This window comes from Salminus brasiliensis, chromosome 8, assembly GCF_030463535.1.
Source record: "Salminus brasiliensis chromosome 8, fSalBra1.hap2, whole genome shotgun sequence".
Classification (NCBI taxonomy): domain Eukaryota; kingdom Metazoa; phylum Chordata; class Actinopteri; order Characiformes; family Bryconidae; genus Salminus; species Salminus brasiliensis.
Genome location: NC_132885.1, coordinates 41,640,463 through 41,657,962, shown reverse-complemented (window position 1 = coordinate 41,657,962; position 17,500 = coordinate 41,640,463). Strand labels below are relative to the sequence as shown.

General features: G+C 44.3%; 1 protein-coding gene across 8 annotated transcripts in view; it reads right to left on the bottom strand.

Moving 5' to 3' along the window:
- stxbp5l (syntaxin binding protein 5L) overlaps positions 1-17,500 on the bottom strand; it is a 141,824-nt gene that overhangs the window by 111,316 nt on the left and 13,008 nt on the right. For all 8 annotated transcript variants that reach the window (XM_072686629.1, XM_072686632.1, XM_072686630.1 and 5 more), the window contains exon 2: positions 9,813-9,910. In XM_072686629.1, the coding sequence (XP_072542730.1) occupies positions 9,813-9,910 (98 nt within the window). The remainder of the gene's footprint in view (positions 1-9,812; positions 9,911-17,500) is intronic.

The window sequence follows — 17,500 nt, the reverse complement described above, 5'->3', positions numbered from 1 at the left end:
GTGTTATACATGCAAGTACATATACTATTTGGACAAAAGTATTTGGACAAACCTCTTAATCACTGAATTCAGGTGTTTCATTCAGTCACATTGCCACAGGAGTATGTATATGCCCTGAAAATGCCTCTCTTGCTCACACACACACACACACACACTCTTCGAGACATGTTATGATCGTGATGGTTGAAAGCTATATGGTCGGCTCCATCTACAGACTCTTCAATATGAACACAGGCTGCCTCTTTAAGTTTCCCCAGCAGGCATGATAGACACTGGCATAGGGAAGTGTGTGTGTATGTGTGTGTGAGAGCATGCAGTGAGCATCTCCATGTGACAAGACAACTAAATAACAAAGTGGATTATAACTGTCTCATACAGACTGCGCTCTATACCAGGATCACAGGCATTCAGAAGTCATCAGTCCTGATATCTCCCTGCGACACACCACTCAGAGAGACAGGTCTGAGCTATTCAGCTGTACACAGCCTCAGCACGGATTTGGAAGTGTGTGTGTGCGTGTGTGTGTGTGTGTTTGTGTGCATATACTGTAAGGCCCCTCTCAATATGAGTTAGTCATTTGAGAACTAGTGTGTAGAGGGGAAGAAAAGCCAGATTTAACCTCAAGGTACACACACATACACACACACATGCACACACACATACACACACACACCCTGACCTGCGTTCTAAATGTGCTCTGGCTTATGTAAGGCTATGAGGAGATTATGGCAGTGAAGCCTTCGAAATGTGACTCATTCACTCTCCAACAAATGCCAAGCATCCAGAGAGAGAGAGAGAGAGAGAGAGAGAGAGAGAGAGGGATAGAGAGAGAGATCTAATCTTGATCAAAATGGATTAGATCACATCTACCTACACGGGTGAGATCAAACTACTATTAAAAAATGGACAGGTCAAGTCCTGGAATGTGATTGGTGGATGAGCCTCAGCCCATATATATATATATATATATATATATATATAATACCCAGTTGGCACCATGCCTAATGCCATGTGATATGATATGATATGAGAGGAGGGGTATAAAGCCCCCCAGCATTGAGCTGTGGAGCAGTGGGAGCCTGACCTCATTAGCACTATTGTTGCTGAATGCAATCAAACCCTCACTGCAATGCTCCTCCAAAAGTCCTCGAAAGTCTTCTTCTCTAGACAGACTCCAACTGTTACTCCAACAAAAGCAGGATCAACTCTTTTAATACCCTTGATTTCAGAAGAATATACACATACACACAAACCTAGACATAAGCAAAATATATATATATTTTGCTTATGTCTAGGTTTGTGTGTATGTGTATATTAGCTCACCACTGTAGGTTCACTGGCTGGACAGTAAATCAAATGACTATATTTATGATTTATGTTGTCGTCATAGCGACCGACATCTGGTTCCATTCTCCACCACTCTAAAGAAATGTGAACTGGTAAGTTTCTCTTGAAATGAACCACGAGTTTACACAGAACCTTCGCTCTGAGTGACCGTTCTCAAGCAGTAAGCTGTTCCCCTTTAAGAGTTAAGAGCTGGATGTAGTTCGAGCTTGGTTTGTCGAACTGGTTTGAAACCCTGTTCTCGAGTAGCCTAGCTGCCACAGTCTGGAGTCTACGACACCCTCACTCCCTCACTCCCTCCCTCCAGCACTGCGGCCTCCATCCACACACACACACACACACACACACACACACACACACACACAATATCCCATTCAGAGCAGAATTCTAGTTCACAGAAAAAGATGAACTAGTCTGGACGTGCTCACGAGACAGGAGAAATAAATGAAGCCACTGTCTGTGAACCTCTCTCTCTCTCTCTCTCTCTCTCTCTCTCTCTCTCTCCAGCTTTCTCTCCGACTCTCTCTCTTCTTCCTTTCCACCCCCTCCCGCTCCCTCTCTTTCTGGTTCTGAGGTCATTAGCAGGGCTAAACCCTGTGTGTGTTGGGATCAGTGCATGAGACTGAAGGTTAAGCGGAGAGGTGAAGAGAGAGAGAGAGAGAGAGAGAGAGAGAGAGAGAGAGCTGAGGTCAGTGAATGAATCAATCTTCCTCTTTATGCCTCTTCTCTGTCACTCTGCCCACATCCTCCCATCCTTTCTTTCCTCTCTCCGTCCCATTTATCCAGCCACCCATCCCTCCCTTTATCACACACACCTGAAAAGGCAATCAGGGAGGTCTCAGCTTCTGGGGGTATTGATTGAAGACAGTGTGTGTGTGTGTGTGTGTGTGTGTGTGTGTGTGCGTGTGCGTGTGCGTGTGTGTGTGACAGACAATGTGATTTGTGAGCATCCTGTGCAGGTATATTGTTCCATATGATCACATATGACCGGTCACAGATGATTATAGGTGACTAATAATGAGTCACCTTTACTTCCATTAGGGTGGTTGTAACTTCAGGCTCCTGCAGATGGCGCTGCACAAAGATGATGGGGCTATAAACTGCTCTATTTATTTATATTCAGTATATATATCCAACAAAAGCAGGATCAGCTCTTTTTAACATCCTTGATTTCGGAAGAAACAAGAAATGAATGAGCAGGTGTCCCAATACTTTTGTCAATCTAGTGTAAATGCACTGAATGAAAGGTTACCTGTGTTTGCGCACTTTAAGAACGCCTCTTATTTTTAAAACCTGGGTAAAATGTGGATATGCATGATATGAGCTCTTCAAAATCCAGAGAAAAGGTAACGGTAATCCGGAGCAGTTATAGAAATGTAAGCAGATTAGAGGCACTTGTTGGAAAATAAGCTGATTAGTTCTGGGATTACATGCAAATGTTTTAAGCGCTAGATCAGCTCAGGCTCCGGGCTCCGGGCTCCGGGCTCCGGGCTCCGGGCTCGGGGCTCCAGGCTCAGGGGTTCGGGGCTCGGGGCTTGGGGCTCCGGACTCATCCTCATCGAAAGAGAAGAATCAGAAAGGCGTCGGGGGGGAAGCAAGGCGCTGGCGGTGAGCGCCTTTCATTTTTTTAGCATAGGGCCTCCAGAAGCACGCCACTACAAAGGACTATCATCTGAGCGCATTACCGAATCCGGGTAATCCTCCAGCTCGCTGATCTCCATATGAATCATCTTCAGCCTTAAGGTCCAAGTGATGCTCCATCTACTGCCACACTTGAACTGAAAATACAGCATCTTCATAACCCACAGTACATCCTCTTTCTAGCTATACTCTATTACAGGGACCCAAATGGGCTTCCTAAATGGGCCACTACTAGATATAAGGGTGAAGGACTGCTGTGAAGATTTGATTGCTTTCAGCAATAAGAGCCAAGGATGCCAGGATGATCCACTTGATCCATCCACCAACTCCCCAACTCATCCTAAAATTATTGGATGGCGCACCATCCATCGTAGGCATGGAGCCAATAGGGTCATGATGTTGATCTGCTCCAGAGAGTCCTATTCTATTGGCAGTACTTCCTCTACAGGGACTAGACAAGCTGTGTGTGCATTTGCACATCTGTGCCAGCAATGGGTGCAGCTTCAAATAGCCGAATGCATTCATTAGAAGGGGTGTCCACAAATATTTGGACATTTGTATATATGTATATATACATTTATGTACATATGTATGTCCAAATATTTGTGGACACCACTTCTAATGAATGCATTCGGCTATTTGAAGCTCCACCCATATATATATATATATATGGACACACACACACACACACTATGTGTCCAAATGTTTGTGGACACATCATCTACTGAACGCTCTTTCTATATGTATAATACATATAATACAATTATACATACAATTATGCGTTACCCAAGGCTGATTTCTGTGTGAAACCGCACCGTAAGCTTCACGCCAGGCCGGCGGGGCAGGGAGCGTCCTTATGTCTGAAAGAATTTGATTTCTTCAAACGACTCTCTGAACTGACCGCTCTGGCTTATTGCCTCTCTTTCTCTCTCTATGATGCAATGGCGTCCTTGCCTTTACAATAGCATGCTGCACTTCTCTTCCTTTCTGCACACAAAGAGAGCGAGAAAGAGAGAGAGAGAGGAAGCGAGAGAGAGAGAGAGAGAGAGAGAGAGAGAGAGAGAGAGAGAGAGAGTGCTTTTGAAGAAGCCAAGGCCGGAGCGCTGCTGGGAATAATGCAGGAAAGCACTCGAGAGAGAACGAGAAGAAAAACACATACAAATGACAAGCGAAACGCTGCTAACACGAGGAGCATGAGCAGACGGGCTGAGAAGACACACACACACACACACACACACACACACAGACCCAACTGACCCTTCTGCTTTGTTGTTATTATTAGCAGTGACCCCTTTTCTTTCTTTACATGACACCATAACCCCTATGGTAAACAGCTCCAGATACACAAACTCTCATGTAAAAATAAGGAAGCGCTGGAGGACGCGTGTCGGAGACCAGATAAGTCCGGGTTCTAAGGTTCTAATCCTCGGCTAAAAAGTCATCTAAGCAATCGAACCCTGACTCTCGAACCCCCCGACTCTCTCTGCTGCTTCACTAAATGTTTAATCCCTGGTGATGCCACAGCCATCCGTCAGTGACTAGAAGTCTCAGAGAGCATAACTGTCCTCCATCTTCCTCTCTCTCTCTCTCTCTCTCTCTCTGGGTGAGTAGGATGGTCCTCCCCAGGCCCCCCCTCCCCACTTCCCGCATCACTCAGCACAGGCGGCAGTTAGATGACGTAGCAGAATTAGCAGTTAGCGTTCCCCTCCAAGCGTGATGAGCTCAGGTGGTGTTGTGTTAGCGGCAGTTTAAGGTGTGCTATGCTTCAGTCATATTATCAGAACATTATGACCACCTACCTAATAGTGGGAATAACTACTAACCTTGGCTCGGATGATGCTAGCGAGGCGTCGTGGTATGGACTGACTGTATTGGGTGAGGTAAGGTGGTCATTACCCACTATTGGGTATTCCCACTATTGCTACCAGCCAATTATCAGGCCTCCATGCCTCCTTTGCCCATGACAATGGTTTTGCCATTCTCTGCTACAACTGACTGGTGTGCTCGCTTATTTATACAAGCACCAAACCCTGTATGACTGAGTGTATAATCTATAATTATTATTATTATTATTATTATTATTATTACTTAGGAGACCTGAACAGAACCACCCTAAAGTTTAAAAAGTTTAGTTTAGGTTTAGGCCCATATTTCCTTATATGGGCTCCACAAGTGTGTGTGTGTGTGTGTGCGTGTTTTCCCATTGCAATCATAAAACCTTCATTAATCTAATTAGTGACCATCAATCATCTTAAGTCAAATCTAATTAATCTCTCTGCTAGGTTAGCCCTGGCCTCAGCCTAGTTGCCATATATGGACCGTACAGACTTTAACCGTGTGTATAAAGTATGTCAAAACCTGAGGAACCGCTGAGCTTTCCGTGACACGGGGCCTTTAATGACGAGCGGAAAACAGGAGCTCAATTAATAGGGTAAAGTGAGCCGGTCGAGAGAGGCAGGGACAGAGAGGGGAAATAAATGAGTGCAGACAGATGAGATGGGAGCATCACTGTAAGTGAAAAGACCAGAGCTAAAGCTCAACCTCATTCAGTGTCACTCACACACACACACTGTGTGTAAGTATGTGTGTGTGTGTGTGTGTGTGTGTGTGTGTGTCTCTTGCCCCATCATTCTGACATTAACTAGACACAGGCTGCAGTGAACTCAGTACGTGCCGTGCCTGACAATAAAATCAGCTCTCTCTCTCTCACTCACACACACACACACACATGCATACACACAGAGAGAGAGGGTATATGGACGCATGTGCATAGGTGTGTGTGTGTGTCTGTGTGTGTGTGTGTGTGTGTGGCGAGAGGTTGCAGAAAGGCTTTCCAAACTCCGCCCAATGCGGCTTTATCTCTCTCACCTGCACTCGTCTACCAGCCCACCTCGCTTCACCACATCCACCCTCTGCCTGCCCCCCCCTCCTCTCTCTCTCTGCCCCACTTCTCTCCTCAATCCCTATCTCTCTCTCTCGTCCTATCTTTCCCTCTATCTCTCTTGCTCATCCTCCTCTGTTTGGCCCCTTTCATCTCTCCCTCTCTCTCCCTCTCTCTCTCTATTTCCACTGGAGCGCACTGATGGGAAGTGACTGCCCATCACAGAGAGGAATTCTATTACCTCACACACACACACACACACCAACTCACACATGTACACAGACAGAGAAACTCAAACAAACACTTGGAGAAGCAGACTACAATTACTTGTACAGAAACTCTCTCTCTCTCTCTCTCTCTCTCTCTCTCTCTCTCTCTCTCTCTCACACACACACACACACACACACAAATCTATTACCCGCCTCCTATTGAAAAGCAATCCATTCTTCAGTCAGCACTGCGATAGGAACTACATCACCCACATACACAGGACACCCTGATCTGACGCTGCAGTCGAAGTCAGGAGCGCGCACACACACACACACACACACACACACACACACACACACAAGAAAATCGCTGTGTAATGCTCACCACAGTCAGTCAGTCTGGTTTCCTTATCATTAGATCCAAGCAGGTTTGATTCCCATCACTGATCACAACTTAAAGGGCCCATATGCTACATTGTTCATATATTTTATATTTTCCATGAGCGCCACCCGTGGCCTGTGAAGACGTGTGTGCTTGTACCACAGAGTAACTCACACTCAATAATATACACTAGGATTGATGCCTGAATAACAAAGCTGCAGTTATAGACATTAAAGAGACAGTGCAGTATTTCAGAGCGATCATTAAAGGGCCAATACCTGACCCTTTAAGCTCCACTAAGGCACCTCAAAGGCACCTCTATTCTACTGACAGTAGAATAGACTATGTGTGTGTGTGTGTGCATGCATTTGCACATCTGTGCAGGCAGTCGAATGCATTCAGTACAAGGGGTGTCCACAAACATTTGGACACACAGTGTCAGAGGGTCTAGCCTGGAAGGCGCCGGACCATGCTAAATGGGCGGGGCTGAACTGCTGTAGGCTGAATGGAGGGGTATAAAGCAGATTTGTTTTTGTGGTTGTGACATCACAACAAAAGCTCTGCAGTGTTGACACACACTACATCAAAGAGTTCTGTGTGGAAAGAGGAGGGGCTTGTTTTCCTGAATCCAGCTGCTGTACGGTTGTGTAGGATGGGCTGGGCGTGCTGAGAGCTGGGCTCTGGGGGATGAAGTGCTCCTTTAGCTGCTTTGATTGCTCTGGTGTGATGTAGCATGCTTTGAGTTACTCTCTCTCTCACTCGCTCTTGCTCTCTCTCTTTTGCTCTCTCGCTCTCTCTTATCTCTCCACAATGAGGCTCTGTAATTTGATTGGGTTTGATATGGCTTGATTTAGCTGAGAGGTTTTGATCCTTTGTCTTCATCGGAGCAGCGAGTGCTAGCAGCTCACTGGCTGTCCTTATGAACCCTAAAAAAAGTCTGCATATTGCCACACACACACACACACTAGCATAAGCTGTCACACACACACACACACACACACACACACACACACACACACACACACACGCACACATCACTATCTAAACTCTGTATCTGTCTATAGGAGTGATTTGCAGACAGTTCGTACACAGAGTTGCCAGAGGAGCTGGCAATCAATACTGCAGTGTGAATGTTTAACTTGGGCATTTCAGATCGATACACAGCGCTGAACAAGGACTAAATATACCGCTCTACTGAGAGAGAGAGCGAGCGAGAGAGAGAGAGAGAGAGAGACATCTGAGACAGATATGGTATCAATATGTAACACTAACGTATCCTATATATATATATATATATATATATATATATATATATATATAGTCAGGTGTCCCATTCAGCCACAGGTGCCCAAAATCCAGCCCCTAGCCCTGCAGTCTGTCTTTCTTCCACACATCAGTGAAAGAACGGGAGGTTCTGAAGAGCTCACTGAACTCCAGCGTGGTTCTGTATGTAATAGGAGACTCCGCTGCACCAACAACAACAAGTCAGCTGGTGAAATTTCCTCCCTCCTTTCCTTCCTCCATCAGCTGTGAGTGGTGTTATTATTGAACAGTGGAAGAGTTTAGGAGGAACAGCTCACAGAGAGCAGCTCAGCCACCGAGTGTCTGTCAGACCACGTAAAGTTACAGAGCGGGGTCAGGGCCGAGTGCTGAGCTCAGATGCAGAGTGCAGAAAGCCTCCAACTGACTCAGTAACTGCAGCAGAGCTCCAGACCTGCCGCTGCTGTTAGGGCTGCAGAGCAAAGGGGGCCAGCTCCAGATTAATAAAGCCTATGGGTTTAGAATGGGACGTCATATAAAAGCTGCTGTAGGTGGAATGTGTAGGTGTCCCAATACTTTTGTCCACATGGCAAGTGGTACAGAGCAATCAACGCCTTCCATCATCTACAGTCCATGCCATGACGTCTCGCTGGTGTCTCCTGAGCTACAGGTAGTTATTCCCACTATTAGATAGCTGGTCATTATATATATGTATATACAGGGGCAGTGGTGGCTCAGCAAAGGCAAGGCCCTTTACCCTCTCTGCACCCCGGGTGCTGGAGTTGGCTGCCCACCACTCTGGGTGTGTGTGTGCTCACTGCCCCTAGTTCACTAGTGTGTGTTCACTACCACAGATGGGTTAAATGTGGAGGACACATTTCTATTTATGTGTAATAATAATATGTAATAATAATAATAATAAAATATAGCAATAACAATAATACATATATTCTATATAGGATACATACACAGGTATACTCATAGGCTATACAGACACTATCCCTGAACACACAAACTGTCCTTCAATGCTCCATAAGCATCACCTTGACCTGAGTCCCGACCCCCACGTTTCCCTCACCTCTAATGGGGTCACAACCCCGTCCATTATGTCCCATCATCCAGAGCCGGATGAGCCTGTGTGCAAATGTACTGTACTGAGCACCACTGATTTACAGATAAAGGCCAGAGAACCGCATAGAGCATGAAATCAGACACATGATCAACTTCCTGTAGCTATACTAAGCACACACACACACACACACACACACACAGAAGAAGAAGCCATAGAGCCACAAAAACCCACACATTTACATCCTGTGTATCCACCCATTCAGCCTACAACTCCGCCCACTGCTCACCCTGAAGCTATAAGCTGTATTTTTAGCCTGGACTGCTATATTTAGATACAGATCAGCCAATCAGAACAGAGCTCATTTACATATATCAGTCTTAAAGGCACTTCAAGCTTCAGAGTGACATCACAACCACGAGCACATGCACGTATACAGGCTTATTCAGCCTGTAGCAGTCAGTGTAGTGATTCAACGTGGACTGCTTTTTCGAACGCGGTACAGTCCAGAACAGCCAATCAGAAAAGAGCTCATTTGCATGTATCTTTTTTTTTTTTTTTAAGTGGTGTAGGATGAAATTATGATGTTTTAGTGCATATACATACACATACATCATAAGTGGACCTAAAGGAAGCAAACAAACAAACAAACAAACAAACAAAAATACAAATGTAGCATATGGCCCCTTTAAAGAGCCGAGCATCAAAAGGCTATTTTGGGAAGTAAAGTGTTTGTTCAGAAAGATTAAAGGACTATTAAAGTACAGGGTTTATTGAATTGTCATCATAGTCACTCTCTCTCTCACTCTCTCTCTCTCACTCTCTTGCTTGCTCGCTCGCTCGGTGCTGGGCCGCAGGGAGGCGTCTAAGTGTGAAAGAACAGGACAGCCTTGTTTTCCTACCTCATGCCGGACTCCACCTCCCTCACACAGGCCACATCTTTCTGTACGGAGGCCCAGGCGGGACACAGAGCGCATGGGGTGAATTCAAAGCCCTGCAGAGGGAAAACCTTCAGGAAAAGGATACATTCGCACTCCTCCGGAGCGAGAGCCGATGGCCAGGATCTTCTGCACGGGATCGAACGCCAGAGTGGTGGGCTGGTAAGGGAAGCCATGACGCACAGTCTGCAAAGAGAGAGAGAGAGAGAGAGAGAGAGCAGATTCAGTGTGTTTACAGGCTTTAAACATGGTGGAGGTAGTTTCATCAATAGCTCACAGTGAGAGCTAGCCAGGCTACAGTACAGCCTCCAAACATGGTGGAGGTAGTTTCATCATCAACAGCTCACAGTGAGAGCTAGCCAGGCTACAGTACAGCCTCCAAACATGGTGGAGGTAGTTTCATCATCAACAGCTCACAGTGAGAGCTAGCCAGGGTAAAGCACAGCTTCCAAACATGGTGGAGGTAGTTTCATCATCAACAGCTCACAGTGAGAGCTAGCCAGGCTACAGTACAGCCTCCAAACATGGTGGAGGTAGTTTCTTCAACATCACAGTGAGAGCTAGACCACACTTAAATTAATTTCTAATAAATTAGAAAGGGGTGGTGCTACACAGATGTATGCTGACCAGAAATGGGGTTTCCATCATCTGGGCCCTTTAAAGTCCTTGGGGAGTTCTGGTTGCAGTCCGGTTGATGGTGCTGAAACTGAGTCAGGTTCATTAGTTGAATCCACGGCTTCTTTAATGTCTTTTTCCCATGAATTCTCAGAGACTGGTTCCAGTGGGCGCCAGTTAATTTGCCTGCACTGAAACCATTCCAGCAAGTGATCTGCTCACCAAAGCAATCGCTTGGCTCCGGCGCTATGAAGCACTGTCTGCCGCAGCTTCTAATTTGCCACATCAGAAATGGACAATTAACACGGAGTGCTGGGAATGTGAGGAGCAGGTCAGCGGTGGGGAGAGCTTTTATAAGACCTTGTCCACGTGTCTGAAAACACAGACAGCGTGGCATCAGCCTGAGTGCGGTCAGTGCTGATTCACTGTGTTGATACGGCTGATGACCAGCGGGGTGACTGTGGTGGTCCCGCTGCTCCACATCATTAGTGCGGTTCTACTGGCTGAAATCCCCCCATTGTTTACCTGAGTGGCAGACATGAGTGTCTCATAGCTGTGAGGCTGATGAGCCAGGTTAGGAGTGGTTAACAGCTCGCTGAGAAACAAGAGATCTCAAATGTACAATTTCGAAACGTTTGTTTAAAATGTGCCGTAATCCAGTAACTGTGCTGAGATCTGTTTTATGCAGCTATTATAACGATATGAATTCCACACAGAACAGGATAACCAACTTTACCACCCAGAAAACGACAGGTGGCATGGCCACACAAGTTATTCATTGATATAACTACTGAAAACTGAATAAAATGCTATAACTTCTTAAAGAATGTTATAACCTCTGTAAGGCGTGTCATGGCTACTAAAAATGTTATAAATACAGTAATGTCATGACTGCTGAAAGCATATTCCATTAAATGCCATAACTACTGAAAGCATATTATAACTACTGAAAATGTCATAATTACTGAAAATATGACATAACTATTAAAAACATCATAACTACTGAAAACCTCATTACAACTGAAAATGTTGTAACTATTGACAGCATAACATAATAATCATGAAATAATGTAATGACTGCTGAAAGTATATTCTATTGAATGTCATAACTACTGAAAACTACTGAAAATGTCGTAACTACTGAAACCGTATAACTACTGAAAACATCATTGCTACTAAAATTGCCGTAACTACTACGTACTAAAAGCATATCATACATTCTACAATGTCATAACTACTGAAAACATGTTATAACTACTGAAACCTTATAACTATTGAAAACCTTGTAACTACTGAAAACATCATCGCCACTGAAAATGTTGTAACTACTCAAACCGTATAACTACTGAAAACATCATCACTACTGAAAATGTTGTTACTACTAAAAGCATATCATAAATTCTACAATGTCATAACTACTGAAAACATGTTATAACTACTGAAACCTTATAACTATTGAAAACCTTATAACTACTGAAAACATCATCACTACTGAAAATGTCATAACTCCTGAAAACATGTTATACCTACTGAAAAAATCATAACTACTAAACTTTATAACTACTGAAAACATCATTGCTACTGAAAATGTTGTTACTACTAAAAGCATATCATAAATTCTACAATGTCATAACTACTGAAAACATGTTATAACTACTGAAAAAATCATAACTACTAAAACCTTATAACTACTGAAAACATCATTGCTACTGAAAATGTCATAACTACTGAAAGCATATCATAAACTACAATATCATAATATACTATATACCATAATATATAATATACTAATATACCATAAAACATGTTTTACCTACTGAACATGTTACAACTACAGATAGCATGTTGTATCACTGTATATCAGTGTATGAGAACATCTGTGCTACATCTGTGCTACATGTATCTGTAACATGTAGCAGAACATGTGGCTGAGGTCTCAGCCTGCAGTTACAAGGAGCTGTCCTCTCTAAGTGGTGCTGAACGCCTGAGTGGAGCTGTCCCCTGCATGTGGTTCTGAAATGCTAGGGCGGCACTGTTCACTGCGACTGGTTCTGAAATGTGTGAACGGGTGCTGTCCACTCTGACTGGTGCTGAAAGCGAACACGCAGGAGCTGTCCACAGCTCGCCATGCCCTGAAGGGAGAGTGGCTGGGAGCAGTCCGCTACAGATGGTGCTGAAATCCATCACACATGGGGCTTTAGGACTGTGACGCAAATTGTGACATTGTCAAAAGAGCTTAGTGCTCAGTGCTGATTGGACCACTGATGCAATGCCTGCGTTACTGGAAGCAGAATGGACACAGACATACAAAGATAATGCTGATAGCTGCAAACACACACACACACACACACACACACACACTGTATGCTTAATCTATCTAGTGAATATTAATAGATGTCAATGCTGAGTGGTACAGACATACTCATATACATCACAGATACTGATCAATATATATATATAGTATTTTACAAATATTGATAATTCATTCTCACAGATACAGTATAATCAACTCACTGTATCAATGAATTATTATTGATACTTGAGTAATAAATACATAACTAATTAATAATTATTTAAATGTGTGTACCACAGAAATATTGCATTTAATTAAATTTAATTGAACACTGTATATAAATACACTATATGGACAAAAGTTATGGGACACCTGCTCATTGTGCATTGTTCTGAAATCAAGGGTATTAAAAAGTGCCACCCATCACATTCTCCCCAACTCCCCAACTCATCCCATCCAAAAGTACTGGATGGAGCTCCACCACCATCATTCCAGAGAACACAGTTCTTTCACTGCTCCACAGCTCCTCAATGCTGGGGGGCTTTATACCCCTCTACTAGCCCACGCCTGGCGTTAGACAGCATGGAGCCAATAGGGTCATGATGTGGATCTGCTCCAGAGAGTCCTATTCTACTGGCAGTACTGCTTCTCTACAGGGACTAGACAAGCTGTGTGTGTGTGTGTGTGCATTTGAACATCTGTGTAAAAGTAGCTGAATGCTGAATTAGACCATTTGGACCCATAGTGTATCTGATGTCGTTGATATTTGAGTAAATGCTGGTTCATAAAGCAATGTTTCATTGAAATCAGCCTTTATTTACCCCTCTCTCTCTCCCTCTCTCTCTCCCTCTCTCCCTCTCTCCCTCTCTCTGCTTTATTTGGCTGCATTACGGAGCTCCATTCATTAATAATTCACTGCTTGGGAGCAGGAGGAGGAGGAGGAGGAAGAGCAGGAGGAGGAGGGGGGGGATGAATGAGGGAGATGAGGAGATGGTAACCCCCCCCCCACCCAAAAAAAAAGAGAGAGACACAGTGAGAAAAAGAAACACCCATCACTGACCAGCAGCCTTGCCTTGCCTCGCCTAAGCTGGAGTGGACAGACGGACAGACACTTTCATTCAGGAAGAGTGTGTGTGTGTGTGTGTGTGTGTGTGTGTGCTGGATGAGTGCCAGCTATACGTCTGCATGGGTGTGGTTCCCTGCTCGCTGTGAGTGTGTGTGTGTGTGTGTCCTCTCTATTAATCACACTTGCGGTAATGAAAGACTGAGTCTAAAGATTTTCATTCACAGCACAGCTTTATTACCCACTATTAAAAAACACCCACCAAAGCCACGCCCACTCCCTCCCTCCCTCTCCCTCTCCCTCTCTCTCTCTCTCTGTCTCTCTCTCAATCTCTATTAACACCTACCACTCCATCACCCTTTTATCAATCCTCTTTGTACCTCACGCTCTGCTGCATCTTCTCTTATCACTTTACCACCAACTCTCTCTCTCTCTCTCTCTCTCTCTCTCTCTCTCTCTCTCTCTCTCTCCATTTCCAGTGCAAACTCATGATCCCTCTCTCGTTCCCTCCCCATCACAATTATCTCAGTTTCCCTACCTCTCATCTTCTCCCTCTATCTAAACCTAACTTTCAGTGTATTCGGTGTGATCAGAACATCTGAACCTGATCAGAACATCTAAACCCGAGCAGAACATCTGAACCCGAGTAGAACATCTAAACCCGAGCAGAACATCTGAACCTGAACAGAACATCTAAACCCGAGCAGAACATCTAAACCCGAGCAGAACATCTGAACCTGAACAGAACATCTAAACCCGAGCAGAACATCTAAACCCGAGCAGAACATCTGAACCTGAACAGAACATCTAAACCCGAGCAGAACATCTAAACCCGAGCAGAACATCTGAACCTGAACAGAACATCTAAACCCGAGCAGAACATCTAAACCCGAGCAGAACATCTAAACCCGAGCAGAACATCTGAACCTGAACAGAACATCTAAACCCGAGCAGAACATCTAAACCCGAGCAGAACATCTGAACCTGAATAGAACATCTAAACCCGAGCAGAACATCTAAACCCGAACAGAACATCTGAACCCGAGCAGAACATCTGAACCTGAACAAAACATCTAAATCTGATCAGAACATCTAAACCCGAGCAGAACATCTGAACCTATCATAATTAGACTTATAAGGAAACTGAATCTGGATTTTTCTTCTCGCTTTCTTGCTCTCATTTACACACACACACACACACATACACACACACACACACACACACACACACACACACACAGCAGATGAGTAGCTCTATCAAAATTCTATCAGATATGACAAGATGTGATGCATATCCATGACAGGGACCAGGTGCACATGAGCCCTCCAGTGTGTGTGTGTGTGTGTGTGTGTGTGTGTGTTGGTATTTTTGTTTTGTCTCACTCATTTGCAATTTTATAACACAAGCATACCCTGCTGTACCACCAGCTCACAGTGCAGCAAACACCATACTCTCTCTCTCTGTCTCTCTCTCATTCTGTCTCTCTCTCTCTCTCTCTCTCTCTCTCCTCATTAGAATAATGAGGATCATTGCTGGTATTTTGGGAGGCTCACTGATATTCAGCAGAGCTCACCTGTAGAGCTCTAAAGGGCCAGGTCATTAACATTACATGCGGAATGTGGCAGCTTCCGGACCTCCTGTGTGTGTGTGTGTGTGTTATGTGCCCCTTTGTTAATTTACAGAGGAGAAATAAAATATTAAAGTCCCGATCTCATAGGGGTATACTGGAGCATAGTGCTTTGGACCCTGATAATTGCCAGTTGTGCTGTAATTTGTAGAGTCACATGGTACAAATGAATTGTGTGTTAATATTACTTACAGATGCTTACCGATCACACCTGCGCTCTCAATAAGCTCACATTCGCTCAGGGTAAAAAACACAGCGCATCCAACAAGAACAAAACCATGGTTCATCTTTTACTCAGCAATAAAAACACGGTAGCTCCCATTGATCCATTTTACTGTGATCATCACGAACATGCAGGCACTATTTTAACCGACCGCCGGAGTTCGGCTCAAACTGTCTGTTTCTATTCCACTATTGGAACGTCCACTAATGCTTAGACCCCGACATGTGTTATGTATATACAAGCATAGTTTGAGCTTGGACCCTGACAATTGCCATTTGTGCTGTAATGTATAGATTAGGTGGGAAACTCCAGTTTGAGGCTTTTTCCCAAGTTATTGTAAACCGAGGCCATTCGAAAACATCACTTGTGTTAGCGATGCAAAGCGGCGGATAGTGACATGTTTAGTGCTTGGACCCCAAGAATTGCCATTCGTGCTGTAATTCCTCACCCAACAATGAATATAAATAGAGGCCGTTCTAAAAACTCTGTCCATTATTTGTGTTATACTGTATACAAAAAAAGCGTATACTAGTATAGTGCTTGGACCCCGATAATTGCCATTTGTGCTGTAATTTGTACAGGATCACATGTGGTCCTGCTGTGTGCATTCTCAACCCCCCCACTGTAAATACCGTCAAAGCAATTGCTCAGTGCCACTGTGACACCAGTGCTTTCACCAGTTAAATGCTGTAATTGTGTCTGAAAGCGTACGACACATTTGAACCGTCCTCACTGTGGAGAGAATGAAGTCGGGTGTTAACATTCCAGTATTTGGCTCATGTTTTGTTCTCAGTGAAAACACATCACAATGAGGAACCCCCCGGACCAGCGATGCTAATGCTGTTCCAGCCGCGAGGGCCACAACCCTACATAAGAACTTGATTTTTTCATTCGGGTCACAAACTACTGTTTGGAGAAAGCGAACACATGGATGGGAATCATGGAGGCAGAATCCCAGAAACAGAAAATATACTATGATATAACTACATTATATGACTTAAAACTCTTTCTGTTTCTGTTTAATATAAATAAATTAAGAACAGAAAAGTAAAAGAGAGAAAAGTAGGGTCAAATCTTACCACTTTTTCAGTAGATCGGTATATATGAATTCCTATACCTATACTCTATAAGCTGTGTAGTGCTTGGACCCCTTGTAATTGCCATTTTCAATGTGATTCGTAGATGGTTCCTAAGCTCTCACAGCAGTTATAGCAATTAGAAGTCAAAGTACTACCTGATTGTTTTGATTGGTAACAATGAGGTGCATTCAGCACAACAGCAACCTACAAGCGACACCCTAGATACCACCTAAAATCAAATATCACATATGGCATAGCATGGCAACAGCAAGCACCTAGCTAAACCCTTGCAACCACTTAGAACACCAGACCACAACCACCTAGCACCCCATAGCATCAACCTGGGATACCACAGCAACCACCTGGTAATACCCTGGAACAGCAAAACACACAGCACACACTGGGATACCATAGCAAGCACTTGGAACACCGCATCAACCATCTAGCACCCCTCGGCCACCACCTGGAAAAGCAAACAAAACACAACACACCCTATAACAACTACCAGGAATTCCATATCAAACACACTGCAATACCCCAGCAACCACTTAAAACACCACAACAACCACCTAGCATCCTTTTGTTTTTCAATCACCTGGAATACCGTAGCAACCACCTAACAACAGCCTTGCAACCATCTGGAACAGCAAACCCAACACTGCACACCCTGTATTGCACCTTGTATGACCCCAGCAACCACTGGAAACATCACAACATCCACCTAGCACACCATAACAACCACCTAGCAACCATTTTCTTCCACAAATACACATTTTAAATTTTCAATCAGTGGCATGCTTACACATAAAGGGGAACTTAAGGGGTCGATCAGGTCTTTATTGTGGTCCCGACCCCGGGGGTCAACGCATTTCATT